This window comes from Hyperoodon ampullatus (genome assembly GCF_949752795.1).
Source record: "Hyperoodon ampullatus genome assembly, chromosome: 8".
Classification (NCBI taxonomy): domain Eukaryota; kingdom Metazoa; phylum Chordata; class Mammalia; order Artiodactyla; family Ziphiidae; genus Hyperoodon; species Hyperoodon ampullatus.
This window is the reverse complement of record NC_136921.1, coordinates 77,772,021-77,783,277: the sequence shown is the minus strand read 5'-3', so window position 1 is coordinate 77,783,277 and position 11,257 is coordinate 77,772,021. Positions and strand designations below refer to the sequence as shown.

General features: G+C 45.5%; 1 protein-coding gene across 1 annotated transcript in view; it reads left to right on the top strand.

Annotated features, from left to right (window-relative positions):
* The first annotated feature begins 235 nt into the window (after window positions 1-235).
* The window catches only part of DPP4 (dipeptidyl peptidase 4), a 77,225-nt gene continuing 66,203 nt past the window's right edge, over window positions 236-11,257 (top strand). The window contains exons 1-2 of the mRNA XM_079710100.1: window positions 236-325; window positions 860-947. Coding sequence (XP_079566226.1) covers window positions 320-325; window positions 860-947 — 94 coding nt within the window. The 5' untranslated portion in view covers window positions 236-319. The remainder of the gene's footprint in view (window positions 326-859; window positions 948-11,257) is intronic.

The following is an 11,257-nucleotide window of genomic DNA, read 5'->3' as shown; positions in this document are numbered from 1 at the left end:
ACGCTGCTCGGGCGGTCACACCCCTCCTGCGCTCCCAGCAGACGCCCCGTGCCCGGCGCGCCCGTGGGGAGGTGCCTCTCGGGAGTCCCCCGGCCGGGACGCCACTGCCGGGACCCGGCGCGCCTTCGCTCGCAGCCTGCCCGCGGTCCTTTATACCCAGCCGGACCGGCGCTCACTAATGTTTAACTCGGGGTTGAAACTTGGGAGCGCCGAGTGACTGAGCGCCCGGAGCTGCGGAGCTGCACGCGCGTCCGGGAGGCTCGCCTGACTTCTGCCTGCGCTGCCGCTCCGAAAGCTTAGCTCCGAGGAGACGCCGACCATGAAGGTGAGTGAGTAGCTAGCCTCCCCCGCCCCCGCCCCCGCCCCCAGAGCCCCAGGGGCGAGCTGTAGGTGCCTTTTCACCAAACTCTCCCCAGATTGCCCCCAAAGCTTGCGGATCGAAACCAGGGGCTCTCATTAGGCGGAAGCTGCAGGGCCACGCTCTGACAGGTGAAGGGACGCCCCAGGGCTCTCTCCTGGCTCTCGGACCCGCGGGCTTTCTGCTAGAACCCAGGCACCGAGCCTTGGAGAACCTGGAGGGCCACCCGCATAACGCACGCCTGAACCCTCACTTGGCTTCTGAGTTGCAGGCCTAGAGAAGCAAACAATTAAAGTGTTCAGAGGCCAAAAGTTCAAGGGAGACCGCTCTTGCACCCTCCGACTGGCGCGCTCCAAACCCTCCCAGCCCGCGGTGCCTCTCTCTCACTGCGCGCCCGTCGGCAAACCCCGCTGCCTCGGGTGCAGCCCAGGCCCCGACCCTCTTACCCAGACTGGGGCCAAGCGGCTGGCTCTAACTGGACGTGATCTGCCCGGCTTGCAGACACCGTGGAAGGTGCTCCTGGGACTGCTGGGGATCGCTGCGCTCGTCACCGTCATCACCGTGCCTGTGGTTCTGCTGAACAAAGGCAGTAAGTTTAAAACATTTGAAAAAGATAAGACAGTTGGAGACCGGGATCAGGTTCTATTTTACCACACCAAGGAGACCTAGGGATTTTGCTGGGGACTGGGTGGGTCGGTGTGCCAGGTCGTCGCTGAGGCTTCGCTGGCGTGGTCGCCGCTTCTAGTGTAGCCGCTAGATTCGCTTCGTTGGTCTCCAGTGTTTAGGCTACGAGAGCCTTGCACCTGCCACGTCTTGTGTATGGCAAATACATACTTCCTGAAAATAAGGGGAACTTTTAAGATTTCTTTATGTTAAATTTGAATTTGGTACCTTTTGAATGTAAATTTTTAAAAAACCAACTTTCGTGGTTGTGATTTTCAAAGGAAAAGAGGCAGCGTTCAAAGATCCCAAACAGCAGTAAGGATGTCATAAGGGGAGGGGAAAAAATAAGAAAGCAAGTCCCCAAATACAGTTTTGAGAAAAGACAGTGCTTGGGGAGCCCAGGGGGTTTTCCTTCAGGGATGATGGAAATCCATCAGTTGGAGAGTTGGGATGCAGGAAAATAACTATTTGACCACTTATAGAAGTAAGTATTTCAGAGTTAAATCATAAAGCTGGTATCCATGGTAATATTCAGAGGAGGTGGTATCAGTGAAGTTTGGTGGATTCTTTCATTTATATCCACCTTGGTTTCTTTTAGCTTGTCTCACTGTTCCAGTTTAGTCCTAGCTCTTAATATAAAACATTCATATAATGAAATACACACTATTGGATGCAAACAAGTGAGAATAACTAGTTTGGGTCTCCACTGGCCCTACTTTCCTTTTAAATAGTAACTTTCATGTAAGTATTCACATTCTAGTCAGCCAACTGAGGTGTTTTCTCTGATGGTCTAGTCAACCAGGGAATGTGTAGGCAGTGCTTATATACTGAGGGGTCTTATCTAGATTTCAGGTGACCATTCAGAATTAGTTTGTAGAACCATCAAAAATCATGTTTGGCCGGCAATTTCAGGGTCAGGGCAAAGGTGCCAAAGGTTAAATAACTGAGTGTGTTGACCTATTGATAATGATTTTCAGTTACTTAAGAAAGCCATGGTTACCACCATTTTAGACTATGAAATGGCAGGCATCTGTCCACTTTTCTGACTCTTTGTTGTGAATTGTTAAAATATAACTGCTTTCATAAAGTGGTACTTTGTATATTTCAACAACCACACACACAAAGCCTTCCTGTAGGAAAAGGACGGGTCACCCATACAATCAGTAAATATGCACATGACCTACATTATGTTCCAGGAACTGTGCTAGCTGCTGCAAATCCAAAGATTAAATTTTATAAATAAAAAGATCCCCGACCTCAGGAAGTTTATAATCTAGTGGGAAACAGATATGCAAACAAATCAAAGTAACCTGGATAGTCCATTCATCTCTAATATATTGTTGAGGCACCCAGGCATCCTTGGAAGAATGGGTAAAACTGTAATTATCAGAACTTCCCTTTTGGAAAGTTGAAAGGAACACTAAACTTGGATAAATAAGCCACTTAAGATGACAATGAAATGGCTTAGGGGCCTGGGTCATCTATCTGCCTTCCATGGGGTTTGGTTAAGTTAACTACAGGGATTTTGTTTGGCTGGGTGGGGCATACAGACTTGGGAGGGGCTATCTTACCATTTCCCTTAAACCATACTTAGTCTCTTCTCCAAATGAAATTTGAACAAAGATTTCAAGGACATTCTCTTGACAGGGACTTCCAGAGAGGTTCACATGTCTAGGTCTAACTATTATTATGATTCAGTGAGAAAATTTAGGGAGGCTTAAGCAAACTTTCTCAGGGGTTAAAAAGATCACTTCTGGGAAAGTGTGGGAAGAGTTCTCACAAGAGATTTTTTTTGTGGGGAGGCCTGAAGAGTTAGTATCAGTTCCTGGAGATAAGTTTTTCCAGAAAATGTGAACGACTTGTGAGTCATCATAGAGACACAAGATCACATCCTCTATCTGGGAACATAAGAGGACTCCTAGCAAGAGAGAAGTGTGGGCAGCAGGGATTTAACCTGTAGATGATGGAGAGTTCTAGCATGCCTGAACTGTGGGGCATGACAGTGGGAAGGTGGGCTGACATAGGGCAAGGCTGGAGAGGAAGCAAGGGAAGTATCCCCGGAGACTGATGGCACAGAGCAGAATTTGGAAGCTATAGAGCTACTCAGAAATGTGAATGATTAGACTTCCGTAATTGGAAACATAGGGAGTAAGGGGGTAGGGTGGCTAAGAACGCCTCTTGGACTACTGGGTGGAGATGTGGTTTCACTGTGTGCTTTATTTACACTTACACAATAAGTTATTTCTCTTCTTGAATTTCTTAACAGGAATGTATGTATATTTGAGGAGAAAAGGGACGTTATCTTGCTTCAACTTCAGCCTTATCATAAGGAACAAAGATAAAAGCTCAGGAATGCAGTATTTTTGCTAAATCAGCAATACCATTCCTGGGCTGTGCCACAATGAGGGACAGTCTTTTTACAAAGGATCCAGAGTCATCACCCAAGAAGTGTCCTTCATATTGTCAATCTAGGTTTTCAAGTCAAACAAAACGAGAAAGGAAGAGAGGAAGGGAGGTGGGAGAGAGGAAATATAAATGGAAAGGAAAGGAGGATAAAAAAAAGAAGAGAAAGAAGGAAGGAGGAAAGGAAGAAAGATTTTGATAGAACAAAACAGTCCTAGATTATGCGGAAAGCAAAGAAATAAAGAGCCAAGAAAAAAAGAGGAAGAAATGAGCAAACCCAGGTTCATCCCCTGAGGGGTTGGTTTAAAGGTTAAGTGTTTCCATATGAAAAGCTGACTTTAGCAGAACTCTGGACACACCCAGAGCAGAGAGAGAGAGACCAAGACAGAGAGAGATGGAGGTGTAAGCTTAATACTGTTAAGGAATTGTTTTAGAATAAAAACTCTTCGAGGTCAGGGATTATGCATTTCACAAAGCAAAATTAAAAGTTCATCTCCTTCTGTATATATAATAAAGGATTGTATTTTGTTTTAAATCCCTCAAGTATCCTAGTAGAGAAGGATATTGCATATTTGGACATTCAGTTTCTTAGAGAATCAGCAATAAAATGTACAAAAATAATTTACTCACATTGGAATTGTAGAAATCTTCCTGGCCTAGAGGCAATAAAACCTTTTCACTCAGCATTTGTGATCCCTTTAATTCCCTCTTTACATTATATTATAGGCTGAGTTTTTCACAGGCTCCGGACGCGCAGGCTCAGCGGCCATGGCTCACGGGCCCAGCCGCTCCGCGGCATGTGGGATCTTCCCGGACTGGGGCACGAACCCGTGTCGCCTGCATCGGCCGGCGGACTCTCAACCACTGCGCCACCAGGGAAGCCCTAGGCTGAGTTTTTAAAATAACTGCCAAATAGTGTCATTATTGAGTTTTGTCATTTGTCAGAGAGTTTTCTTATTGGGTTTTGTTATGGGACAGAGACATATCTGTTCTTCTTGTGTTCTTTCCACTGCTGTAGCAGTAAATTTCCTCAATACCTTCTTTCAGCACATAGGAAATTTGACTGCTCAGCCATCCACCAGTAATAAAAGAAAACCCAAATGTGAAGGAGACAGGAATAATCAGAGAAAGAAAAGATAACATCTATGAAGTTTGCCTGAGGAAGTCCAGGATCTATTCCAGGTTTAAAAGCACAGAAATGAGCCTGAATGAAAGCTTTGTATATTTCAGAGGCCAGGTTCTAAACAGAGAGCCCTGTAAAAGCTCGAGTTGACTCCAGCTCACTCAGTTATCAAGCTTTGTCAAGTGCTCCTGAGGTCAGTGGGTTAGTCTTTTTCAGGCCAGCTACTTTGGCTTTTGGTGCCCCAGCTATAGCATATGCCTTAAATTTCTCTATCTTAGACATCTTGCCTCTCATCTTAAAAGGGATCAGAGAGAAAAAGGGAAGACTATTTGCCCAACTGATGCTTAGAGAAAAATGACATCAAGAGACTGGCTAGAGCTGGATCAGTGTACTTGAAATTTTAAGACTTAACAAAGTGCTGAGCCTAAGGAATGTAACTGTAAGTACCTGCAGGACCCCCTTCCTTGTGGAAGAGAAGGCGCAAAGATGTAATAATAACCAACACGGATTCACTCTGTGCCAGGTATTGGGCTGTGGGCTTTCAATACACTTCTCATTTGATCCTTATAGCAAACCTTTGAGATAGGTTATTATCTCCACTTTTACAGAAGATTTACAGAAACCTTGAGAGGGTGCTTTAGTTATTTATTACTGCATAATGAATTGTTCTCAAACTTAAAACAACAAATATTTGTTCTCTCACAGTCTCTATGGGTCAGGAATTTGTCAGAGGCTTAGCTGGCTGTTTCTGGCTGAAGGTCCCTCATGCTGCTGCAGTCAAGATATCATCTGAAGGCTTGACTAGGGCTGGGGAATCCCCTTCCAAGCTCTCTCATGTGGCTGTTAGCCAGAGACCTCAGTTCCCTGTAAAGGATGGGTTTTTCCAAAGGGTGCCAGGGCAGCTGTCTTCCCTTAGAATGAAGGCTATAAGAGAGCAACTGAGTAGAAGCCTCAGAGCTTTTTTGACCTAGCCTCAGAGGTGATGTGCCATCACTTCTGCTGTATTCTATTGGTCACACAAAGCAACCCTGATAAAAAGTGAGAGGGCATTACACAAGGGCATGAATATTGAGGTGGAGATCATTGGGGCCATTTTGGAGGCTGGCTACCAAAGTTAAGGAACTTGCTCGAAGTTCCACAGAATTGGCGTTCACGCTCAGGCACCGTGCCTCTAGAGCTGGTACTTTGTGATCAAGTATAAAGTTAATGTGGCCATATTAGCATAAATGTTACAACTTCCTATTTATATGACTATATTTAATTTCATGACTGCTAATCCCTGGATGCCAGTGTTCTAGGGAAAAGTGCCTGCTGCTGCCTCTTTTCCTACACAGAGCTGTAGAGGAGCAACAACTTCCAGCCCAGGACTGACATCCCACTCTTTTGACTCGTCTTATTAAGTGTTTTCAGTGGCAGTAGTAGGTCCAGATTTAGTGCTTGCACTGGATTACACTTGTTTTGTTTCCAATGTATGCTGTGTTATTTCATCTGATCTTCACAAAACAATCCACGTCAGAGGAGGTATTAATTTCCTGACCGGTTACACTTAAGAAACTGAGGTATAAAAGTTTAGTGCTTTGTGAGGAAGTACTAGAGCTTGGGAATTCAAATCTTGTAACTTCTAGTCTTCTCTGAGTCTGCTGGTTTCCATGAATAACTGTTTTAGAGAAATGCTTTGGTGGAAACTTTTGTAACTTAAAGATTAATCACTGCTTTATGGCTTGATGCTAACCCTTGCATTACTGTAAATCAATTATCTTGTAAGTATTTTCACCTTTAGTCTTCACAGGTCCATTATGACTTCCCAAAAAGGGCGTATCTCTCAGAGAGCAAACTGAAACCACAAAATCAGCACTTCTGTGTTAGCTGTTTTATTTTTGCAGTTTTGTATGGTACTTCAAAATGATAACTTCCTAGGAAATTTCTTCAAACTTAATGATAAACCATTTGCTTTCGTTAACTGACCACATTAATGAGCACATTTCTTCATTATTTCGTCCACTGGGGAAGCAAGTAGACCCATGGGCTTAGGTCACGTGTTTCAGCATCTAACGCCCAGGAAGCCGAGGTAATTTAAGGCAGAGCGAAAGCCAGGAGGGACTTTGTTCCCAGCAACCTGAGGGCCAAGGTGGCGTAGGATGTGCAACATAGAAAGAAGGGCAAGGGAGGTGAATATTAAGTGGGTAACACCACCCACCCCTTCCCTGACTTAACTGTGGGTCCCCCCAAACTGGCTGGGTGGCCCTTGCATCCTTAACACCATCTCTGTGGGGCTGGGGCCCCCTCTTCTTATTTTCCTCAGCTGTTTTAAAGCCAGACCTGCTCAGGTCCATGAATATCATGAATGGCTCCCATTTCCCTATTATATTCCTTTATTCTTTTATTCCAGGCAGGAAACTCTTGTTGTACGAGATTTAAAACCTTTGAAGGGCTAGGGCCCTATATGGGCCAGAGGCGATATTTGTGAACTCTCCTGTGTGTACTGAATGCTTACTGCATGGCAGCTATTGTTGCAGGTACAAGGGATGAGGCTCTAAACAGTAGAGGCAAAGAGCCTGCTCCCGTGGGCCTTTACAGTCATGGGGCGGACAGATAGCAGGCAAGCTGAGTACTGTCTGAGTACTTTCAGACCGTGATACAGGCTAGGACAAAAATAAAGTGTGGTCAAGAGGATGGAGGGACACAAGAAGGAGTTTCTCTGTTTCACCCATGAGTGTGGCATGATCTTGTTTCTCTTTCTAAAGTGCCTCTGACTCTGGTATAGATAATGGTGGAGGGTGGGAAGTGGATTATCCAGGTGAGAAATGATGCCAGCTTGGACAGGGTGTTAGCACCAGAAAGAGGAGAGATAAGGATGACTCCTTGAACAGTTGGCTGGCTAGCCCGAGTGGAGACCTTTTTCTTGCCCTCATGGCTCTATCCTTCCCAGAAGAGCTAATCTGCAGTGGTCCCTCCAGTTCCCTCATCCTACTGGATACACTTCCTCTTTCCAAGGCAGGTCTCGGGAGGGCCTTCTACATCTTGCACTCGGCATATCAGCAGAAAGTAATTCTCCGGGGAGATCCCACATGCCGCGGAGCGGCTGGGCCCGTGAGCCATGGCCACTGGGCCTGCGCGTCCGGAGCCTGTGCTCCGCAACTGGGGAGGCCGCAGCAGTGAGAGGCCCGCGTATCGCAAAAAAAAAAAAAAGCAAATATTTATTGAAAATTTTCTACATTAGGTACTTTGTTGGTCCCTGGAAATATAAAAATAATAGATATGGCCCTTGCCCTCAAATAATTCTTAATCTTAAAGGAAACATAAACATTAACTACAATAAAAAGGGCTAAGTGTCCTTCTAGTAAATGATCAAAGTGCTGTGGAAGCTCTAAAGAGAACATGATAAATGCTGCCCAGGGAAGTTCATATATGGAAACCAACCAAGCTTAAAGGGTTCATAATTAATGGGCCTGAATACAACCTTTCCGATCTTGGAGCCATCAGACTGGCTCCCAGGCATGCAGTTCACCTACGTGTTTATCCCTCAACAGTTTACAGCCCCGACCCCCGATTCTGTATGCGGTTTATGTCAGAGAGAATACTTTTGGCTGCACGTAACAGAATACCTGGCCCAAAGTTGTTTAAACTGTAGACTCTTACTGTTAGCATCTTCCGTAATTGGAAGTGCAGAGGTAGGCAGTTCTAGAGTTTGTTAACACAGTGGCCCCACAGCTTCCTCCAGGGCCCAGGGTCTCTGCGTCTTTCAGCTCTGCGGGTCTCACACTGTTACTTTCGTTCTCAAGCTTGTCCTCTCAAGTTGAGCATAGCTGCCGCTGCTATGCGTCATTTGTCACACAGCCATTTCACAAGGCAGGGAGGATGCTCTTCCTCATTCATAGTCTGTTCTATCAGGGAGGAAAACTACTTCCACAAGTTCCCTGGCCCAAGGCAGACTTTCCCTCATGTCTCCTTGGCCAGATTTGTGTCATTTGTCCATTCTAAACCCATCTCTGGCAAGGGGAAAGGATTACCAAGCTTGGACGAGATTAACCAAGACTAACCTTTCTGGGACCAGGAGGGAGCTCCTTCCTTAGCCCTTGGAAGGGGAAAGAGAATTACCTAAGTTGAACTGGGGATTCTAAAATGAAGAAATGGGAGGTCTATGCAAGTGTATCAGATATTTTATGATTGCTCATTTTTCATTACACTGGAAAAATTTAATTTACTAGCAAAAGAAAATAGATGTCAAGCCAGCTCTGATCTCCAAAGAATCCAATCATATAACTCTCTCCCTCTCTTCTCACTTTCTTTCCTAACCAAAGAGTTTATTGTAAAGCAGGGTGTTTTGACGCTGTCTTTCTGATCCTGAAGGCATTTTGAGCCCAGCACTTGCTTTCTGTTATTATCCAAAATGATTGAGAATAGGGAAGAATTGAGTTTGCAACATTTAAGATACAAATCTGAGAAAATGGAGGGGGTCAGAAACATCTGAGGGAAACTACTCTCAATTTTCTCATTAAAAGCACATATAAACTGTTGTATTTTATCCAATTCATAATGGGAAAATGTGGCAGGAATCAGTTAACATAAAACAAAACAGTCAACATAAAGAAGTTTAAAAATACATGGTAAAAGTTAGACCTGTAAAAGTTGACCCAGGAAAGTAGCATTTGAAATAATCTACATGGTAATGATTTCATTAAGATGAAAATGGTTTGACTGGACTGAAAAGAAAATCCAGAACTCCAAAAAAATCAAGCAGCCCCTTCATACTAGCTGGTGATTCCCATGCCCCGACCCCTACCCCGTGCTCCCCCGTTGCTCCCTCACCTACTCACGTATCTCCTCTCCCCAGGCCTCCAGCACCTCCCCACGGTCCTTCTTAGCTGACAGCCAACCTTGCTTTCTATTTTAAGGAGAAAACTAAGGCTATTAGAAGAGAAGGTCCTCAATTCCCACCAGTCCCCTCTCAGCACCTGCCCAAGGCAAAACCCTTCTTTGTACACTGACCTCAGCCCCTTTCACTTACTAAGAGATGTGGCTGCAGCTATTTCCTCTGTCCACTGCACTGTCATTTTCCCCTCTCTCTATAAATATGCTGTAAATCTCTCACATCCTGAAAGAAAGGGAGGGAGGGAGGGAAGGAGGGAGAGAGGAAGATCCTCTCTGTACCCCACATCCCTGCCCACCTCCCAGTCCCTTTCCCTGCTCCCGTTACCAAAAAACTCCTGGAAGAGTTTTCTATTTTCTTTGTCTGCTGTTTCTCTCCCACTCCCTCTTAAACTCACTGGCATGAGGCCTATCCTCACCCATCACTAAAATGTTTGGCTCTGCTCGCGTCCAAGTCCCTAACCTCTGTGTTGCTGAGTCCAGGGCTCAGTTCTCCCTCCGAGTCTCCCATTCCCTGTCAGTTGATCATGCTTCTTCTCCCCTCCTCTGGGTTTCCACTCTCTCCTAGTTTTTCCTTCTGCACCTCCACATGCTCCCTCCCATTCTCCTTAGGGGCTCCTCTCCTGTCTGACTTCTATTTTTAACATCTTTATTGGAGTATCATTGCTTTACAATGGTGTGTTAGTTTTTGCTGTATAACAAAGTGAATCAGCTATATGTATACATATATCCCCATATCCCCACCCTCTTGCGTCTCCCTCCCTCCCACCCTCCCTATCCCACCCCTCTAGGTGGTCACAAAGCACCGAGCTGATCTCCCTGTGCTATGTGGCTGCTTCCCACCAGTTATCTGTTTTACATTTGGTAGTGTATATATGTCCATGCCACTCTCTCAGTTCATCCCAGCTTACCCTTCCCCCTCCCTGTATCATGTCTGACTTCTAACCTTGGACTCCAAGGCTTCATCCTGGAACCTCTTCCTTCTTTCCCCCAGGTGATCTCATCTACTCCCTTGGCCTTAAACACCATCTATAACCTGACAACAACACCCAAATTTATGTCTCCAGACCAGACCTCTTTCCTGAGCTCTACATGCATATGTGCAACCATTAAGTGGACATCTCCATTTTGATGCTATTAGCATCTCAAAGTAACATCTCCCAAAACTTTTTAATCCCCTCAAACTTATTCCTCCCTTAATACATCTGGTCTCAGCAAATAGCAATTCATTTGTTTTTCAGTTACTGAGGCCAAAATTCATGCAGTTCTCCACTCCTCTCCCTTGTTCACACTCAACATCCAATCGGTCAGCAAATCCTATCACTTCTACCTTCATGTTCTTTCAGAATTTGGCCGTATCTCAGCACCTCCACTACTACCACCCTAGTCCAAGACACCATCACCTTTCACCTGAAATATTGCAAAAATCTCCCTATTTCTCTTCTTACTCCCTGCAGTGTATTCTCAACACAGCTGGCAAGATGACTGTGATAGGCAGAATTCTAAACTGATTCCCCAGATTTCCTCCCTGCCCCGTGTGCTAATCTCTGCCTAATCGCTGAGATTGTGAATATAATGGATTTTATCCTGGTGGTTAGGTGATGTTATATGATGGCATAATCAGCTTTAAGAAAGGGAGATGACCTGGGTGAGCCTGATCTAATCACATGAGCCCTTAAAAAGCAGAGTTTGGGGCTTCCCTGGTGGCTCAGTGGTTGAGAGTCCGCCTGCCGATGCAGGGGACACAGGTTTGTGCCCCGGTCTGGGAAGATCCTACATGCTGCGGAGCGGCTGGGCCTGTGAGCCATGACTGCTGAGCCTGTGCGTCCGGAGCCTGTGCT